The 16,309-nt window shown below is 54.8% G+C and overlaps 1 protein-coding gene across 2 annotated transcripts in view; it reads right to left on the reverse strand.

Annotated features, from left to right (window-relative positions):
- PCSK6 (proprotein convertase subtilisin/kexin type 6) overlaps nt 1-16,309 on the reverse strand; it is a 171,816-nt gene that overhangs the window by 72,594 nt on the left and 82,913 nt on the right. For both annotated transcript variants that reach the window (XM_062204976.1, XM_062204975.1), the window contains exons 7-8: nt 7,526-7,698; nt 2,258-2,470 (exon numbers count right to left, since the gene is read on the reverse strand). In XM_062204976.1, coding sequence (XP_062060960.1) covers nt 2,258-2,470; nt 7,526-7,698 — 386 coding nt within the window. The remainder of the gene's footprint in view (nt 1-2,257; nt 2,471-7,525; nt 7,699-16,309) is intronic.

Consider the following 16,309-nt stretch of genomic DNA (forward strand, 5'->3'; position numbering starts at 1 on the left):
TCGCAGGACTCTTACAGGTGGAAGGAAGGCAGCAAAGCCTGACGGGGTGACGTGGGCCCTGAAGAGGGAGCCGGGGGTCACAGCCAAGGCACATGGTGCCCCGGAGCCAAGAACAGGCCTCAGCTGACCGCCCATGAGGAAACAGGAACCTCAGCCCTATAACCGCAGGGAACTGAACGCTGCCAGCAACCTGAAGGAGCCAACGCAGCTCCCCAGGGCCTCCAGAAAGGAACTTGGCACTGCCGGCATCTTGGTTTCAGCTCCAGGAGACTCAAAGCAGAGGCTCCGCGGAGGCTGCTGGGCCCGACTGCGGAGCTCTGAGCTGCAGGTCTGCTTAGTTCTGGCAGGAATGGAAAAGTAACACCCCACCCACCAACTCTGCATCACCCTGGGGCATGAATTCTTCCAGGATAACAATCCACACCCACTCCCAAATGCAACTCCTTCCCTGGGCTTCAATGGCTGAGTTAACCAGTGGAGGGGCTGAGCCTGCGTCACCCGGCCACAGGAAGACTGGACACCAGAGCCCCACCCTTACCCCTAGCCCGTTCAACAGGGCTGAGGCACTTGGTGTGCAGGGAGCCACTGAGGGCAGGGGAACGGGGCAAGGATGTGAGCTCGCTGTCCTCAGCACCCACCTCTGCAAACAGCACAAGGGCACGCCCTTCATGGGCACCTACAGGGCCTTGTGCTTGGTAATGGCAGTCAGCGAGAGAAACTGGGGTGACTGGGCCAGAGCCCAGCTCCCAAGAGGCCTGAACCAACATCCTGCATCCTGGTGCTGAGCCTGGAACGTGGCTCTTGCTCAGTGAACGAGCAAACTCTCTTCTAGGGGACTGGTGACAGGCATCACAGGGGCCAGCAGCACAAGGGGTCCACTGCGAACACGGGCTCTGGTGCGACAGCGAAGCCGCCATCTTCACTGCCAGCCGAGTCCCGGACAATGACTGTACTGCGGGCATCCATCCAACTGCAACCTTCCGACCCTCACGTTAGCACTTGAAGAACTTTTTAAAAAATTCTTTTCAAAAAGAGTATTTTGTAGCTATGGTGTGCACACCCACAGACACCTGCAAACAGGCACACCCTGGCATGAAGAATTAAGCAAACACAGCCCCAAGCCCGGTCTCCAGGGTTGGGAGACACGGTGTTCCCAGCACACTGCGTCTGTCCACATGCCCTGACTTGTGTGACCAGTGGGGCGACAGGCCCTTGTCAGGCTTTGGCCCAAGCATCTGTTAAATGAGACTCAGGTATGTCCGTGTTCACGTGAGCTGGACTCCTGAGTGAGCAGGACACCCCTCAGAATCTCGGCTGCCCATCCCGGGGTGCGTGGTCCGGTGGAAAAGGAAAAGAACTTACATTAATCCTTAGTGAAGCAGCATGGGCCGCTGCCAGGCCATTGGCAGGACGATGGTGGCTGACCCCTCGCTGGCACAGAGCAGAGCAGGGAGCAGGAAGCCTGCCTGCTTCTCCCAAAAAATGTAAACCTGCAAGTAATTTCTAAAGACGTGGCTCAGCGGCCGGAGGAATGGAAAAACAACGTGAGCTCTAAGACTAAAGCTTGTCTGACCAGCGCCATCGTCTCATGTTTGTTTGTTTGTTTGTTTTAAAAAAAAGTCTAGTTAGTGACTGTGCAATTAAATTCTGCGTTAATTTGGGCTAGAAACTCTGCATTTGTTTTTTTTTTTTTTTTTAAGTAGGAAAATGTGTAGGGAAGAAAGCAGCACACAGTCCTCCCATATACTACAAGAATTACTGTTTAAAAGATAAATCACTCTTGTATTCACGTAAGCGGGCGGCAGACAGAAACTACTGCTCAAGGTAAAAATGACCAGGGTACAGCCTGTGTGAGCAATGCAATGACTAGAAGAACATTTCTAGAATGCTCCAGCATGAAACCAAGACTTTCTCTTACTCAGTTTTACAGGCTGGAACTGCACTGGTCAGTTGGATTCCGAAGGACGTGACCATGGAATTCCAGAGAACTAAAATGAGAAGTGCTGAGGATGAACCCCATTCTTAAATGCTATTTTGAGATCTCTGAAGCCAGAGAGGGTTTTCATGGGTTTCTGGGCAGGGAGCAGAGTGCCAGGACACTGGGGTTGACATCCAGGCCCTAACGGTTCTGTAGGGCCCTGAGATCTGGAACAATCTGGCCTCGACCTCACTCATCTTTCTGTGAAGGGGAAAGGGGGCCCCTCCCAGAGGGCTGAGGCTTGTGTTCCAAACCCTCCCACTTGGCAGGAGAACTTACGATTTTCCGCTCATAAAAGGCCCCGCTGCTGTAGGTGGTGGCCAGGGTGGAGGCGCACTCTTCCAGGTACCAGGGCTTGTACCCGTTCTCGGTGGTGCTGCTCACAGAGATGGTGTAGATGCTGTTGGTGTAGCCGTCACAGGAGCAGTAGTCCCCTTCTCTCCCGCCATTCCCAGACGCCCAGACAAAAATGGAGCCCAGGCCCTGGCGGCCCTAGAGGGAACAAGGACCAGGTGGTAATTCTAGCAGCCAGAACCTCACTGGCCAGGTGTCAACATGGCCAGAATCTCACCTTCTGAACGTCCATTCACAGAGCAGGACAAGGAACTGCTCAGACCACCCAGGTGCCAGCCTCCAACAGCTTGGCTCTATTTTTTTTTTTTTTTCTTTTTTAAGATTTATTTATTTACTCAAAAGGCAGAGTTGCAGAGAGAGGTCTTCTATCTTCTAGTTCACACTGGCCAGGCCAGGCCAAAGCCAGGAGCTTCATCCAGGTCTTTCCCATGGGTGCAGGGGCCCAAAAAGTACCCGGCCCATCTTCCACTGCTGTCCCAGGTGCATCAGCAGGGAGCTGGATCAGAAGTGGAGCAGCTGGGACTCCAACAGGTGCTCCTCTGGGGCGGCAGCGGTGCAGGTGGTGGCTTAACCTGCTGCCCTACAACACCAGCCCCAGGGGGCTGGTTTGGAGGACTCTGCTCTGGTGTCGATGATGCACCTCTGCCTGTGGCATCAGCCATACAAGTGGGGAAGCACAGGACTGTGGGGGAGGGGGCAGCAGTGTCTGGGGGTTCTTTCTGGAAAACTCAGGTCCCCAGCAGAAGCTGCTCTCCTGCAGGGCAGGCTGCACAGACTCCATCATAATGGCCGAGGATCAAAGAGACCCAGCAGTGCCACAGTAGCACCGAGGTTACAGATGGTGGTGGAGCTGACAACCTCAGTTTCTCCAGACTGAAAGAGCCGGTCTTGTGGGGAGAACACATTTCTGTGAAAACATGGCCAAGGAGGAACCCTTCCTGGAGAGCAAGCTCAGCCTGCAGCAGGGGCTGAAGTCAGAACAGCGGAAACAGGTCTTGGTGCGGAATGCTGGTGGCTGCACTTGGGAGTCTTATTCACACTCCTGGAGTCTCCACTTTGGACGAGTGTTGGCGTGGTCAGATAGGCAATGCCTGCCCAGGACACTGGCCTCACTTCTGTGCAGGTTTCTCAGCACCCATGTGTGAAAGCAAGGCTCTGAAAGACAGCAGCCTGTCAGGACAGGTTCCTCCAGGATCAATGACTTCTGACCAGACCAAGAGCCATCAACGCACAAACACTTGCAAAGCGTTGGCTGGATTCACTGATGCAGCCCCTGTAGCTGGGCCTGTTGGTGGTACACAGGCAGCCCCAGAGAGCAGTGCCAGCATTTGTCTCCACCTGAAACCAGATCCATGGGGCTGAGACCGTGCGGTTCTTACCCAGGCCTCTGCTTTCCAAACACACAGGAGGCAACTAAGGCTCATACCCAGCAACTGGCCACTGCAAGGTCACTCAAACCACACCCTGCAATCCTTACAGCCAGCTTGACGCCCCGCTGTGCCCTGGACACAGCACGCTCACCTCAGAGTGTGGATCCCCCTTGCAGAGCACAGCCACCTGCTTAGTAGCCCAGGGGACTCCAGAGGGAACCCAAGGCTCCCGACAGTCTGCTCACTCGGCTCAGCTGCTTCACGCTGCTTCGCTCACTCTGCCGGCTGCGTCTCTCAGAGGTCTCCCCTGAGCAGGTAGCAGCTCTACAGAAAGGTCATTCACGCTCAGTCAAACAGTCCACTCTCTGGGGCCAGCACTGTGGCGCTGCCTGTGATACCAGCGTCCCACGTGAACACCAGTTTGAGTCCCAGCTGTCCCACTTCCAATCCAGCTCCCTGCTAATGTGCTTGGGAAAGTGCAGAAGATGGTCCGAGTGTTTAAACCCCACCAACCTCATGGGAAACCTGGTGGCATTCCAGGCTCCTGGCTTTAGCCTGGCCCAGCCCTGGCTATTGCGGCCATCTAGGGAGTGAATCAGCAGATGGAGGATCTCTGGTCACTCTGCCTTTCAAAATAAATTTTAAAAATTCTTTAAAAATATTTATTTATTTAATTTGAAAGGCAGAGAGAGACAGTGAAGGAGGGAAAGAGAATGAGAGACTGATCTTCCATCTGCTGGTTTACTCCCCAGATGGCTGGTGCTCATATGGGATGTAGCAGGCTTAACCTGCTACACCACAGCACTGACCCCAGTAAATATTCTTTTTTAAAAAAAGTTAATACTGGGGCCAGTGCTGTGGCGTAGCAGTAAAACTGCCACCTGCAGTGCCAGCATCCGTTATGGGCGCTGGTTTGAGTCCCAACTGCTCCACTTTCGATCCAGCTCTCTGCTATGGCCTGCGAGAGCAGCAGAAGATGGCCCAGGCACTTGGGCCCCTACATCCACATGGGAGACCTGGAAGAAGCTCCTGGTTTTGGATTGGCCCAACTCTGGCTGTTGCGGCCATTTGAGGAGTGAACCAGCAGATGGAAAACTTCTCTCTCTGCCTCTGCCTCTGAGTAACTCTGCCTTTTCAATAAATAGATTTTTTTTTTTTAAAGTTAATCTTCCAGAAGAAAGGCACAAAATACTCTGGAAAAGGTGTGTCTGCATTTAGCTACCTGGAAGAACGGAAGCCAGCATCCAGTGAAAAGGCACTTGGGCCACCAGAGGCGGATTTCATTCCACATGAGACTCACCCCTAGGCACTGTCACTCTCAACCCCCATCCCCCTCAAAGTTACTTATAAAACGTGGTCACTTTGCAGAGAGGAGCAGGCAGTCTTACTGCTCCAAGATGATGGCTTGCAAGGGTGCTCCCAAAACACGAGCCACCGGGAATCCTGATCCCACGTGGAGCCTGCTTGGCTCCCAGGTGATGCCCTGCCTTGAACACCCAGGGCCTTGAACACCCAGGGCCTTACACTGGGCACCATCTGGACAATCCCTTCTCACGTGCATCACAGTACCAACAGCCTCTCTGCTTGCTTAAATGATTCCTTGAAAGTGAACATGGGAATGACACGGCGGGCGTGGGAACATGGGAACGACACGGCAGGCGTGGGGGGTGGGGGGTGGGGCAGGGAAAGCACCTGGATCTGAGGTCCAGGTCCAGGTCAGATCTCCCACTGGCTCCGCCTGGGAGCCACAGGGCAGCAGCAGCTACAGGGACGCTGCAACCCGACTACGAACTCGCGTTCTGTTCAGTAAGGCCACAACCTCAGCCTGACCAACTCGCAGTCTAGGGAGCTCCCCAGGACGCGGAGAGTTTACCCCTGAGCTCAGAAGCATGACTCGTGCCGGCCAGCGCCTGCCAGCCGCCTGAACAAGCTGTGAGGTCTGAGCTCCGGTCCTGCACCACAAGCCCCGGGAGGAGCCGGGCCTCATAAGTACCGACATTCAGCCAGGTCTCCATGCCAAGTTACAGCACCATCCACCAGAGATGAAGTCAGATCTTACTGAAAACGACTACAGGTGACAAACGGGGTGGCGAGGAGGAAAAACAGATGGGGGGACGTGGCTGGCTTTGAGATCATCCAATTTCCAGGAGGATTTTCCGTGACAGCCCCAGACAGCTGCGATTTAAGGCTCCCTGTATGACATATTTTACTTCAGAATGACTAAAAAAAATTAAATGACCTCAGTATTTCAAGAAACCGTGACAAGGAGGAGGGGGACCACATGGCCCTCCTGCAACTTCCGCGCTCCCCTGACAGCTGGTCTGAAGTCAGAAGGCAAAGCTCCCCGCTCTGCTCTCGCCCCAGGGAGACAGACGACCCTGAACACAGCCCTGAGCGCCGCAGGAAACGGGCGGGCGTCTCCTCCTGGGAGCTCACAGCCCCAGAAGTCATCTCAGGGAATCCACAGTCAGGTCACCTCGTCACCAGGACGGGGTCCTAGGGATGTGGGGGTGGGAGGGGAAGCGGAGTAAAGGAAGGATGGGAGCTGTATGTTTGGTGGCTCCCGTGCCCAGGGACTGAGCTGAATCAGCCAAGTTCACCCTGCCCCAGTTCAGGGGCTCAGCCGCCTGCCTGAAGCACCCACTGTGTTCTCCTGGGGCCTGGGGGGATAAAAGGAAGCTGCCAGGCATCCTGGAGCACGGGCCACACAGTGTGGATGTGTCATGTGTGTCTACACCATCTCTCTTCCTTCACGGAATTTATTCTCACGTGGACTATCTGAGCGAGGACCGAGCTCCGAGGGACACGAGTGGATGCCCGTACTTCTGGTCACCTATTTCTCAGGCACACAAGCCCTGAGTGGTCAGAGGGAGACGGCAGGGAGGGGACGCCTCAGCAGCACAGGTACCGGGGCAGGTGCGAGCGAGCAGGTGCACCTCAGCTGCTCTGGCAATAGGCAGAGATTCCTGCAAGCCCCAATCCAGGAAGCGCAGGGAAAAGGGCAACTCGGGGCTTGGAGAAAAACTACTCGATCCCACAAGAGGAAATGGATAAACAGTGATGGAACAACGCGCCCAAGAAAGCCAGCACATCCTGTTACTTAGAAAGACAGAATCCCATACATGACTTAAGAAGCTGTTTTCGATACAATCCTTGCTTGATGATTTTTTAAACCATGTTTCACTACTGTATGTGGATTACAATATAATAAAACCTTTGAAAAATGTTTAACAAATAAGAAAACGGGCACAGCCCCTCCCCCCCAAGACGTCAGCGATGCCTGCCCTCCCGCAGTGGCCCTGGCCTTGCTGGCCATGCCTCGTGTTCTGGGCTGGGCCTTGCTGGGCCACCCAGGGCTGCCTGGACACTGACCGCAGCGCCGTCTGCTCGCTCCAAGAAGCTGTCTGTGCTCAGGACTGCGCCTCGCCACCCACGGCTAAGAGCTCGTTCACCTCCAGCCACCTCTTCACATCCTTGTGGCTGGTCGGCAGCCAGCCATGCTGCGAGGGGCCCTGGAGTAGCACACACCCGTGGGTGGTGCACAGCGTTCCACACCGGGTATTTCTCTGGACAGGTGAGCCGAGGGCCAGGACACCCTTTCCACCTGCAGAGCCCAAACAGGGACCCCTCCCACCCACCAGCACGTCACTGGCAGGCCCAGGCAGACCCACGGCCAGCTGCTTCCCACTGGAGCAGGTGGAACCCGCCTACCCCCTCCCTCCGGCCCTGGCCGTGTCTGTCCAGCTTCAGGGCTCCGACAAGCGCGTCGCTGACTCCTGAGCGTGGAGACCGCCCCCCGCCCCCCGCGGCCCCGTACTCACACCTTTTTAATGCCGTACTCGAAAGCCTGCTTAGCCAGGCGGCCAGGCCCGTCCACCGTCTTCCCGTCGTCGTCCGGGCCCCAGCTGGCGCTGTAGATGTCGATGTAGTTGGGCCGGATGCCCAGCGACTTGGCCTCCACCACGTCCGTGACGTCGCCGTCCAGCATGCGGATGCCTGCAAGCACAGCAGGGCGCGGCTGCAGGGTCCTGGGCCGCACCCGAGCCCAAGGAGGGCGCCTTCCCAGCGCACGGAAGGCTGGGCACGCTTGCTCCCCGCTGCAGGCTGGCTGACGTGAACAACCACGACGAGCCGTGAAGCGCTGCCATGGTGCGGCGGCAGAAAAGGAAACCAAGGCGCCACTTCCGGAAGGGAAGGAAGGCGCCATTTCCGGAAGGGAAGGAACGCCTTAGCCACTTCCGGAAGGGAACAAACGCGCCACTTCCGGAAGGGAAGGAACACCTTAGCCACTTCCGGAACTGAAGAACGCATTAACCACTTCTGGAAGGGAACAAACACACCACTTCCGGAAGTGAAGGAACACATTAGCCACTTCCGGAAGGGAACAAACACACCACTTCCGGAAATGAAGGAACACATTAGCAACTTCCGGAAGGGAACAAGCACGCCACTTCCGGAACTGAAGAACGCCTTAGCCACTTCCGGAAGAGAGGAAATGGGAGGGGAGGGATCGCAGTCCCTCCGGAAGGGCCCTTCCCAGCCGCTGCTCAGTCTTCGTGATGTGTGATTCCCCTGACAGTGAGCCTTTGACTCGTCCGGCGGAGGCGCACCTGGCCTGTGGCGGAAGGGCTGGGGTCTCGCCCTCGGGCAGCCATCTCAGCTCCATCTGGACTCAGGCTCCTCACAAGTGGGCGCTCCCTCAAGAGCACCACAAAAGGAGAGGGGGGCTGGGTTCCCATGAGCCTCCCTGGATGCCCACCAGGGGCCGCTCCGCCTTCCCACCCCCGGCCCCACCAGCCACAGGGGTCGGTAACACTGGCACGAAACCGGGAGCCAGGCGTTGACAGTGCCCAGCGCGCCCCTTCCGGATCCCTCTGGATGGGGAAGGCAGAAGTGATGCCCAGAAAACCCGCTGTCCCCTCAGAGGTCCCCGGGGGCCCTCGGACACCAGGCCCGGGCCTGGGTACAGCACCATCGTCCTCTCATCAAAGCTAATTCGAGGGCTTAGAGTTCCTGAAGACGCAATGGGAAAGTGTCCTTTTTCTAAGAACAACATGTTTGTATGCTTTCTGCCCTGAATTTGGGAAACACACACCAGAGGTGATATGTTTGTCACTTTCTCCTGGTGTCTTATCTGCTCATAGCACAGATTCCCTTTCCAAACAATTTTTTCCCCACTAAACTTTATACAGAACATTTCCCTGTTCCATTTAAAACTCTCTCCCCAAGACATGGATGATAGCAGGTGCAACCCCCACCCCCCACACCCCATCCGGGTAACTCTCTCTTTGGGGCTCACCTCACCTGCACTGGCCTACATCAACATGTGGTGGGTACTCAAAACAGGAACCTTGAATATAGCTGAGCACACCCTTGACGAACGTCCTAAAGGCCGCCTCCGTAGTCTACTTCACCAGAGACCAGGAAGAAAAGAACAACGTGAAGATAGGTGGCAGGCCAATCAATAACAGCTTTGCACAGCGATCTGCCAGTCCACCCCCAAAGTGTACCAGTTTTCGGTGTGGTAGGCCAGGGCTTTGTACTCATAGTAGTCATGACAGAAGCCAGCTGCAAAGAGCTGTCAGCTCTGCCAAGAGCTGGGCCGCTGGTAATGGAACTGTCCTGGGGCTGAAGCACTCCCAGGTCAGAGCTGCAGACCCTGTTGGCTCTTCCTAAGCTGAAAAAGCCCTTCACTCCACCCAGCTTCCAAATAACCATTGCTATTGAGGGCATGGCCAAGGATCAGTCACGGGGCAGGCAGGACTTTTAGAGATGCCATCTGTTCTATACTAACCTGCTCCCAGGCCAGCTAGCTAATGGAGTCAAGCGGCTGAGTTACTAATGAGCTCCACACCTCCCTCATAATGTCTCTTCCAGTACTCCGCGTGGAGAGAAAGGCAGGTCTGAACCTCACGTAGTCCTGGCCAGGCCTTTATACCCACCTGGTTACTATGAAGCCACTCCTGTCCATTTCTAGTTGCCTCTCAATGGGAAAACTTCCTCCTAAGTCCTCTAGTGATGGTTCTGTCCTTTGTCTGGGACCCAGTGTATTTAATATGCTTGTTAGAGTTGTCGCCTCCAGACTTAACGACCATACATGTGAAATCTCAAATAGAGACAGTTTCTGCGAGCTGGCACGGTGGCCCCGAGAACCCTGCTGGAACCCTGTCTTGACCACAGGTCCCTACTTCACCCCTACCCAGCCTGAAGAAGCCAGACCAGTCATCGCGCTAACCCTGGTCAGCAGCCAGGGTTTCCATAAGCAGAGGGAAGGAATGAAGGAGCCTGGGATGCGAAGTCAGACCAAGACATCCCGCAGCTCCCTGCTGGCACATACGGACTAAGCAAAGCAGGAGTGTTCGTTCTTTGTGCTAAGCAGGCATGTACCTGTCTTCCCACTAGCTGGACAGGGACCCGTACTCTCATATTCTTACTTCTTCCTTCGTCCTGTACTCTAGGCCAAACGTTATTCCCTGTCCCCCGAACCAGATGTGTGATGAGGGACACTAGACTTAGCCTTAATTACACTGGTTTGGCCAGCGCCGCGGCTCACTAGGCTAATCCTCCACCTGTGGCACCGGTACCCCAGATTCTGTCCTGGTTGCTCCTCTTCCAGTCCAGCTCTCTGCTGTGGCCCGGGAAGGCAGTGAAGGATGGCCCAAGTGCTTGGGCCCTGCACCCGCATGGGAGACCAGGAGGAAGCAAGCACCTGGCTCCTGGCTTTGGATTAGCGCAGCAACGGCCATAGCGGCCATTTGGGGGGTGAACCAATGGAAGGAAGAACTTTCTCTCTGTCTCTCTCTCTCTCTCACTGTCTAGCTTTGCATGTCCAAAAAAAAAAAAATTTTTTTTTTAAAAAAGAGCAAGCTAATGAAATCTGTTTGCAAAATAGTTCCTCATCATTTTGGCTGTGGCCATCTTTCCCACCGTGGCTGATGTCTCCACTTTACCCACTCCTCCTCACAGTCCCAGTGCTTTTATTCCTACCATGTATAATTAACAAATTTCAAAAGTTTCTACACGAATGGGTAACCACTGTGTCCTGAGTCATCACACAGGAACACAAGACTGCTCTTCTCCAATCAATCTGATCCAGAGTAGAGACCTTGTCCCATGACAACGCCACATACAAGCAGGAAGTAGCCAGAAAGAAACCGGCGCCCCTTCCCCCTATCTATATTCATTCAGAGTCAGGATTGATGGAGTAAGGACCAAAGCCTTAGCTCTGCTTTGGCCTCTCACCTGCATGACAAGCAGCCCCCACTTGCCTGCACTCTCCTCCAGCCGGCTCAGCCCGTCCTGCCTTGACCAGCCCTGCCCTGCCTCAGCTGCTGGACATACCACCATCTAAAGAGTCTGGCCATCAGCCTGAGCTCCCCACACCCTCCCAAGCCACTCCAACCCAAGGTCTCCTTACTCTCTTAGCAGCCCAGCCTTAGTCTAGACCCCCAAGCCCTCCCCAACTGCTTTGTGATACATAAGCCACTACTCCGTAAGGGCAGGTGCGCTCTCTGCTGTACATTCACCAGGAGCGGGCCCCTCCCAGGCTTATTCTTTGAATAAACCTGGTCTGGTTGTGAGTTCCTGTTTTGCCTTGTCTTTGTCCTTCTCTCCTGTCCTCACCCTAATAGCCTTAAGAGACAAAAGAGGGACTCTTCCCTGAAGATAGGGGAAGGACAGGACTCAAGGTCGGCCAGGGAGGCGAGGACAAACATCTCACGTGAATCAAATCCTCCCATCCCATCCCTTTAATCACAGGGCCAATGCTGTGGTGCCGGGAGCTCCAGTTTGAGTCCCAGCTGCTGTGCTTCTGATCCAGTTCCCTGCTGATGTGGCGGGGAAAGCAGTGGAGGATGGTCCGAGTGCTTGGGTCCTTGCCACTCATGTGGGAAACCCGGATGGAGTTCCTGGCTCCTGGCTTCAGGAGCGGCCATTCAGGGAGTGAGCCAGTAGATGGATGATCTCTTGCACTCCCTGTCTCTCCCTCTCCATGTCCCTGTGCATTTCCAATAAATAAATCTTTTAAAAAATAATGACTAGGTGTGCATCTTCCCAAGTAGTATAAAAATAAATAAATGGCAATCGGGGGCACTGCGCTGTCACTTCCAATGGATAATTGATGGGCAGAGGTCTCCAACACCCAGCAGTGGCTCTGGCCCAGCCCCACATGGATCATAAACAACTGCGCCCCATGGCTGGCCAGGGTGAGGGCCTGTCTGCCTACAGGGGATGTGAGGACTTGCTGCAGTCAGTTCTTCTCTTCTGCCATCCATCTGACCCCGTTCTGAAGGCCCAGGTTCTCTCTGTCAACAGTGGCCCTGAAACTGTACAGCCCTGAGCCATGGAATTCACGAGTTACCGCAGTGGCCGGTGCTGTGGTGCAATGGTGAAGCCACCACCTGTGACACCGGCATCCCATATGAGCACTGCCTTAAGTCTCAGCTGCTCCAATCCAGCTCCCTGCTAATGCACCTGGGAAAGCAGTGGAAGATGGCCCAAGTGCTTGGGCCCCTGTACCCAGGTGGGAGACCTAGATAAAGCCCCTGGCTCCTGGCTTCAGTCTGGCCCAACTATGGCCATTATGGCCATTTGGTGGGTGAACCAGAAGATGGAAGATCTCTCTCTCTCTCTGTAACTCTGCCTTTCAAATAAAAAGTCTACAAAAATTTAAACAAAACACTATTTGTTATGTACTAAGGATTCTACGTCACACGCACTGATTATAAAGCCTAGTAAATGAGGCCTCTACCCAACACAGAACGAGGACGTGACCCCCGCCCCGTGTCCTGCCACCCTGGCCGTCAGAGGAAGGGCTCAGATTTTGGATGACTCACTCCCTCACCTTTTAAAAACTGCTGGACTTAACCAGGGGATGCTTTAATAGCACAGATTGCTGTCTTCCTGGATGGGGAACTCACTCTGTGCTGCTTCTACAGGTTGTAAAAACCCTCTCCCAGTTTAAACCCTGACTTCTCACATTGTTTGTGGTGTCTCTTGATACACAGGGGTTCGTCTTTCCAATTCAGCGAGCGCTTATGCCCCCTCTCAGGTCAGGGAGCCACAGGGGGACCAAGCTGCTCCCGGGTTTGTCGGCATCTAGTCTGAGGCTCCTTCCTTCCACAGGCTGGGCAGAGCCCTCAAGGGCTGTGACATCAGTTCAGTGTACTCTCCCCACTGTGAATCCCAGGAGGAAAGGAAATCGGGCGACCATGAGTGCCGGCCCCCTCCAAGGCTCGGATCCATGTACCCAGCCCCATCCATCTCCATGACAGGGACGCTGGGCCAGGTGCCTCCAGGAGAGGGACCACAGCTGGTGCAGGATGTTGGAGGTGTGGCCAAGGGCAGCCCCTCTGAAATTCACAGCAGCTCACGTCTGGGGTAGAATCCTGGCTTCGTGTGCCCCAGGCCATGGCTCAACCATGTTTTCTGTACCTTCTTCCTGGTGAGGTAGCTGTTGAGTCGATCAGTGAAAACCAAAGTCAAGGTCCTGGCTTTTGGTGCTGCCAATAAATGGTAGCAGCATCCTCCACACCCTCTGTAGTGGTCAGCTTCTGTCACTACAATGAAATGCCCGAGACAAGGGACATGACAGAGACTTATTCTGGCTCAAAGTTCTGGAGGGTCAAGTCTGCTGGTTTGGCTCCTGTGAGGGTAGTGGAGTGTGTGTGATGGACAGACCACAGGACAAGCCAAGAAGCAGAATGAGGCTGGGCCCAGCTCCAGCTTTGCAGAAAAACCATTCAACAAGAGCCACTTCCGAGGGCACGCCCCCAGGGACCCAAGGCCTCCATGATGAGACCCACCTCTGGAGTCAGCTTCTACCCTCGCCCTCACTTTACCATAAGCTTATGTCTGAGGGGTTTAACAGTCTGTCTGAGTGCAGGAACCAAATCTGCAAACCATAGCACCATTGCATTCGGTGATGCACTTTCCAGGGCTGGAGACCCTGCAGCCACACAGGCGGCCAGAGCCAACTCCGATAATATAGAGGTGAAACGGAACCTGCTGTTCCAGGCCTTCTCCGTACAAGTCATAGGAGCTGAACCGCTCATTTTTGGACAAGACAAACAGGAAGCCAGAAGGCGTCCAAAAATACAGAAAGACATAAAACCAAATGGATTTCCCGACACCTCTCACCATACTTCAACTTGGAAGATGACTGACGGGTGTGTGGGGCAGCGAGCATTGTGTATTTATACTTTAACGGAACATCTATTTTCCCCAACACTGACAAGTTGCCAACCGAGAAAAGGTAAATATTTTCAGTAGAAGCCTGCTGTTCCAACATTAGCTTTAAATGTGAATGGCTCTCTGCAAGTGCCAAGGAGAAGAAAAACAGTAATCGCTTCTCTAATGAAAAAAGAAAGACCCATTTGCTATAAATTGCTGGGTACGAAAATACTTCGGACAGACCATTTTGACGGCAAATTAACTCCCCATTGTCAGCAAGCTAATGGGTAGCTGTTCCGCACGCTGGCTGCAAGCTCGGCTGGATAAACACACTTGACCTGTCTGCCGTGAGGACGAGGCTGCAGGCACGAGGACGCGGCGTGGACGGGAGGAAGATGGCGGCTACGTGCTGGGTGCGTGACATGACCACTCTCTCGCAGTTCCGTCCCGGCCACTGAGTCCCCGAAGTCCCTCCGGGAAACTCATACAGGCTTGCCTCGCTCTCCGTGACGTATGCACGCCAACAGAATCCCTAAACCCAAGAATTTTTTTAAAATGCCCTGGCAGGACTTGCTGAAATGAATGATTTTAGAAGTCTCTTTATAAACACCATCACCAAAAAAAAAATATGCAACTTTTCTTCCCAGTGACCCATCTTTTCTCCCTTTCTCTTGCTTCTTAGTTCAACTTTCCACATAACAGGTTCACGGAAGCGAGGCAGAACCATCCACCTGCAGTCGGCCCTAGAGAGCAGCAGAGAGACAGCAGTTCCCCTGCACATTCTGAGGCAGCTCAACACTGAAAGGCAAGGAGAGGAGCACTCACACCCACGTACATACGTGCCCACACACCCACGGACACACGTGCACACACATGCACGCACACCCACGGACAAACATGCACGCTCACCCACGTACACACGTGCACACACACACGTGCCCACACCCACGAACACACGTGCCCACACCCACGTACACATACCCACGTACACACGTGCACACACACATGCACACACCCCCAGGCACACGGGTATGTGTATAAGCATACGTGTACATGCACACACACACACAAGAACTCAGCCATCCTATCCTGGCTGCAAACCCAGTCCGCAGGAAGGCAGAGGAGTGGGGTAGCTGGGCCCACTGTGTCCATGGAGAAGCAATAACTTTTGCCTTCAGCAAATGAGTGGCAATGCAAAAGCAATGACAGTGGCAAGCAAAATTAGACCGTGGCTCCCTGAGTGTGACAAATGGGTCTCCCAGACACATTTTGCTCATTAATCCTGAGCCTATTTTAGTAAATCCACAGAGAATTTTGTTTCCAGTAAAATGACAGCACGTTCTGTGCTATGAGCGGCTGTTCTGAGCCCAGCAAGGTCTTGGCAGCTGTTTAGAAACGCCACAGACCCAGAGGCTGTCTCAATCCTTGTTAGCACTCGAGACAGGACTCCCAGATATCCAATATGCCCCTGCAAACAGCCTTCCCCAGCAGCCTCAGGGAGCCGTGGCTGTCTGGCTGTCAGGGCACCTCTCCAGCCACACTGTCACGTGGAGACTGGCAGTGAGTTACACGCCGCATCTCTCCTGGCCTCCCTGCTCTGCCCCTCGTCTCCTGACAGAGCCACTGCTTCCCCTTCCAGGGTGGAAAGGCAGCTGCAGCCAGCGATGTAGGCCATGAGCGTGTGTGCCGTGGGCTGCGGCCCCATAATGCAGCAGTGAGCTCAGGGGCGTGTGTGCCGTGGGCTGTGGTCCTGTGTGAGCTCACAGTTGTGTGTGCATGGGCTGTGGCCCCGTGATGTGACAGTGAGCTCAGGGGTGTGTGTGCCGTGGGCTGCGGCCCCATAATGCAGCAGTGAGCTCAGGGGCGTGTGTGCCGTGGGCTGTGGTCCTGTGATGTGGCAGTGAGCTTGTGGGTGTGTGTGCCATGGGCTGTGGCCCCGTGATGTGGCAGTGAGCTCGTGGGTGTGTGTGCCGTGGGCTGTGGCCTCATGATGTGGCACTGAGCTCGTGGGTGTGTGTGCTGTGGGCTGTGGCCTCGTGATGCAGCAGTGAGCTCATGGCCTTGTCCCCAGTGAAGCCATGGGTCATGAGCTGATGCTGGTATGAGGTGGGGTTTGTGTTAAGTTTGTCTTCTCATTTTGTATATTCTAATGCTTTAGCAACTGGGGCCTGGCTGACCCTTCTAAGGCTGGCTAACTGCTAGGGAGGGTAAAGACTCTGCCCTTGAGTGTGCCCTTCACATGCAAATCTGCCCACCCAGGGCCACACCCCACCACCTCCCTGGGCGCACGCATTCCAGGCCACCCTCCAGCTGCCCTCATCACCGCAGGCCAGGGGCCAGACAACCAGGGACAGCCCGCTGGAACGACAGTTGACAGTTGGTCCAGGGCCGCCTGCCCCGCCTCTCTGGCTCTTTCCCATGGAAACACTAACAGCTC

Source organism: Lepus europaeus, chromosome 11 (genome assembly GCF_033115175.1).
Source record: "Lepus europaeus isolate LE1 chromosome 11, mLepTim1.pri, whole genome shotgun sequence".
In the NCBI taxonomy this organism is placed as follows: Eukaryota; Metazoa; Chordata; class Mammalia; order Lagomorpha; family Leporidae; genus Lepus; species Lepus europaeus.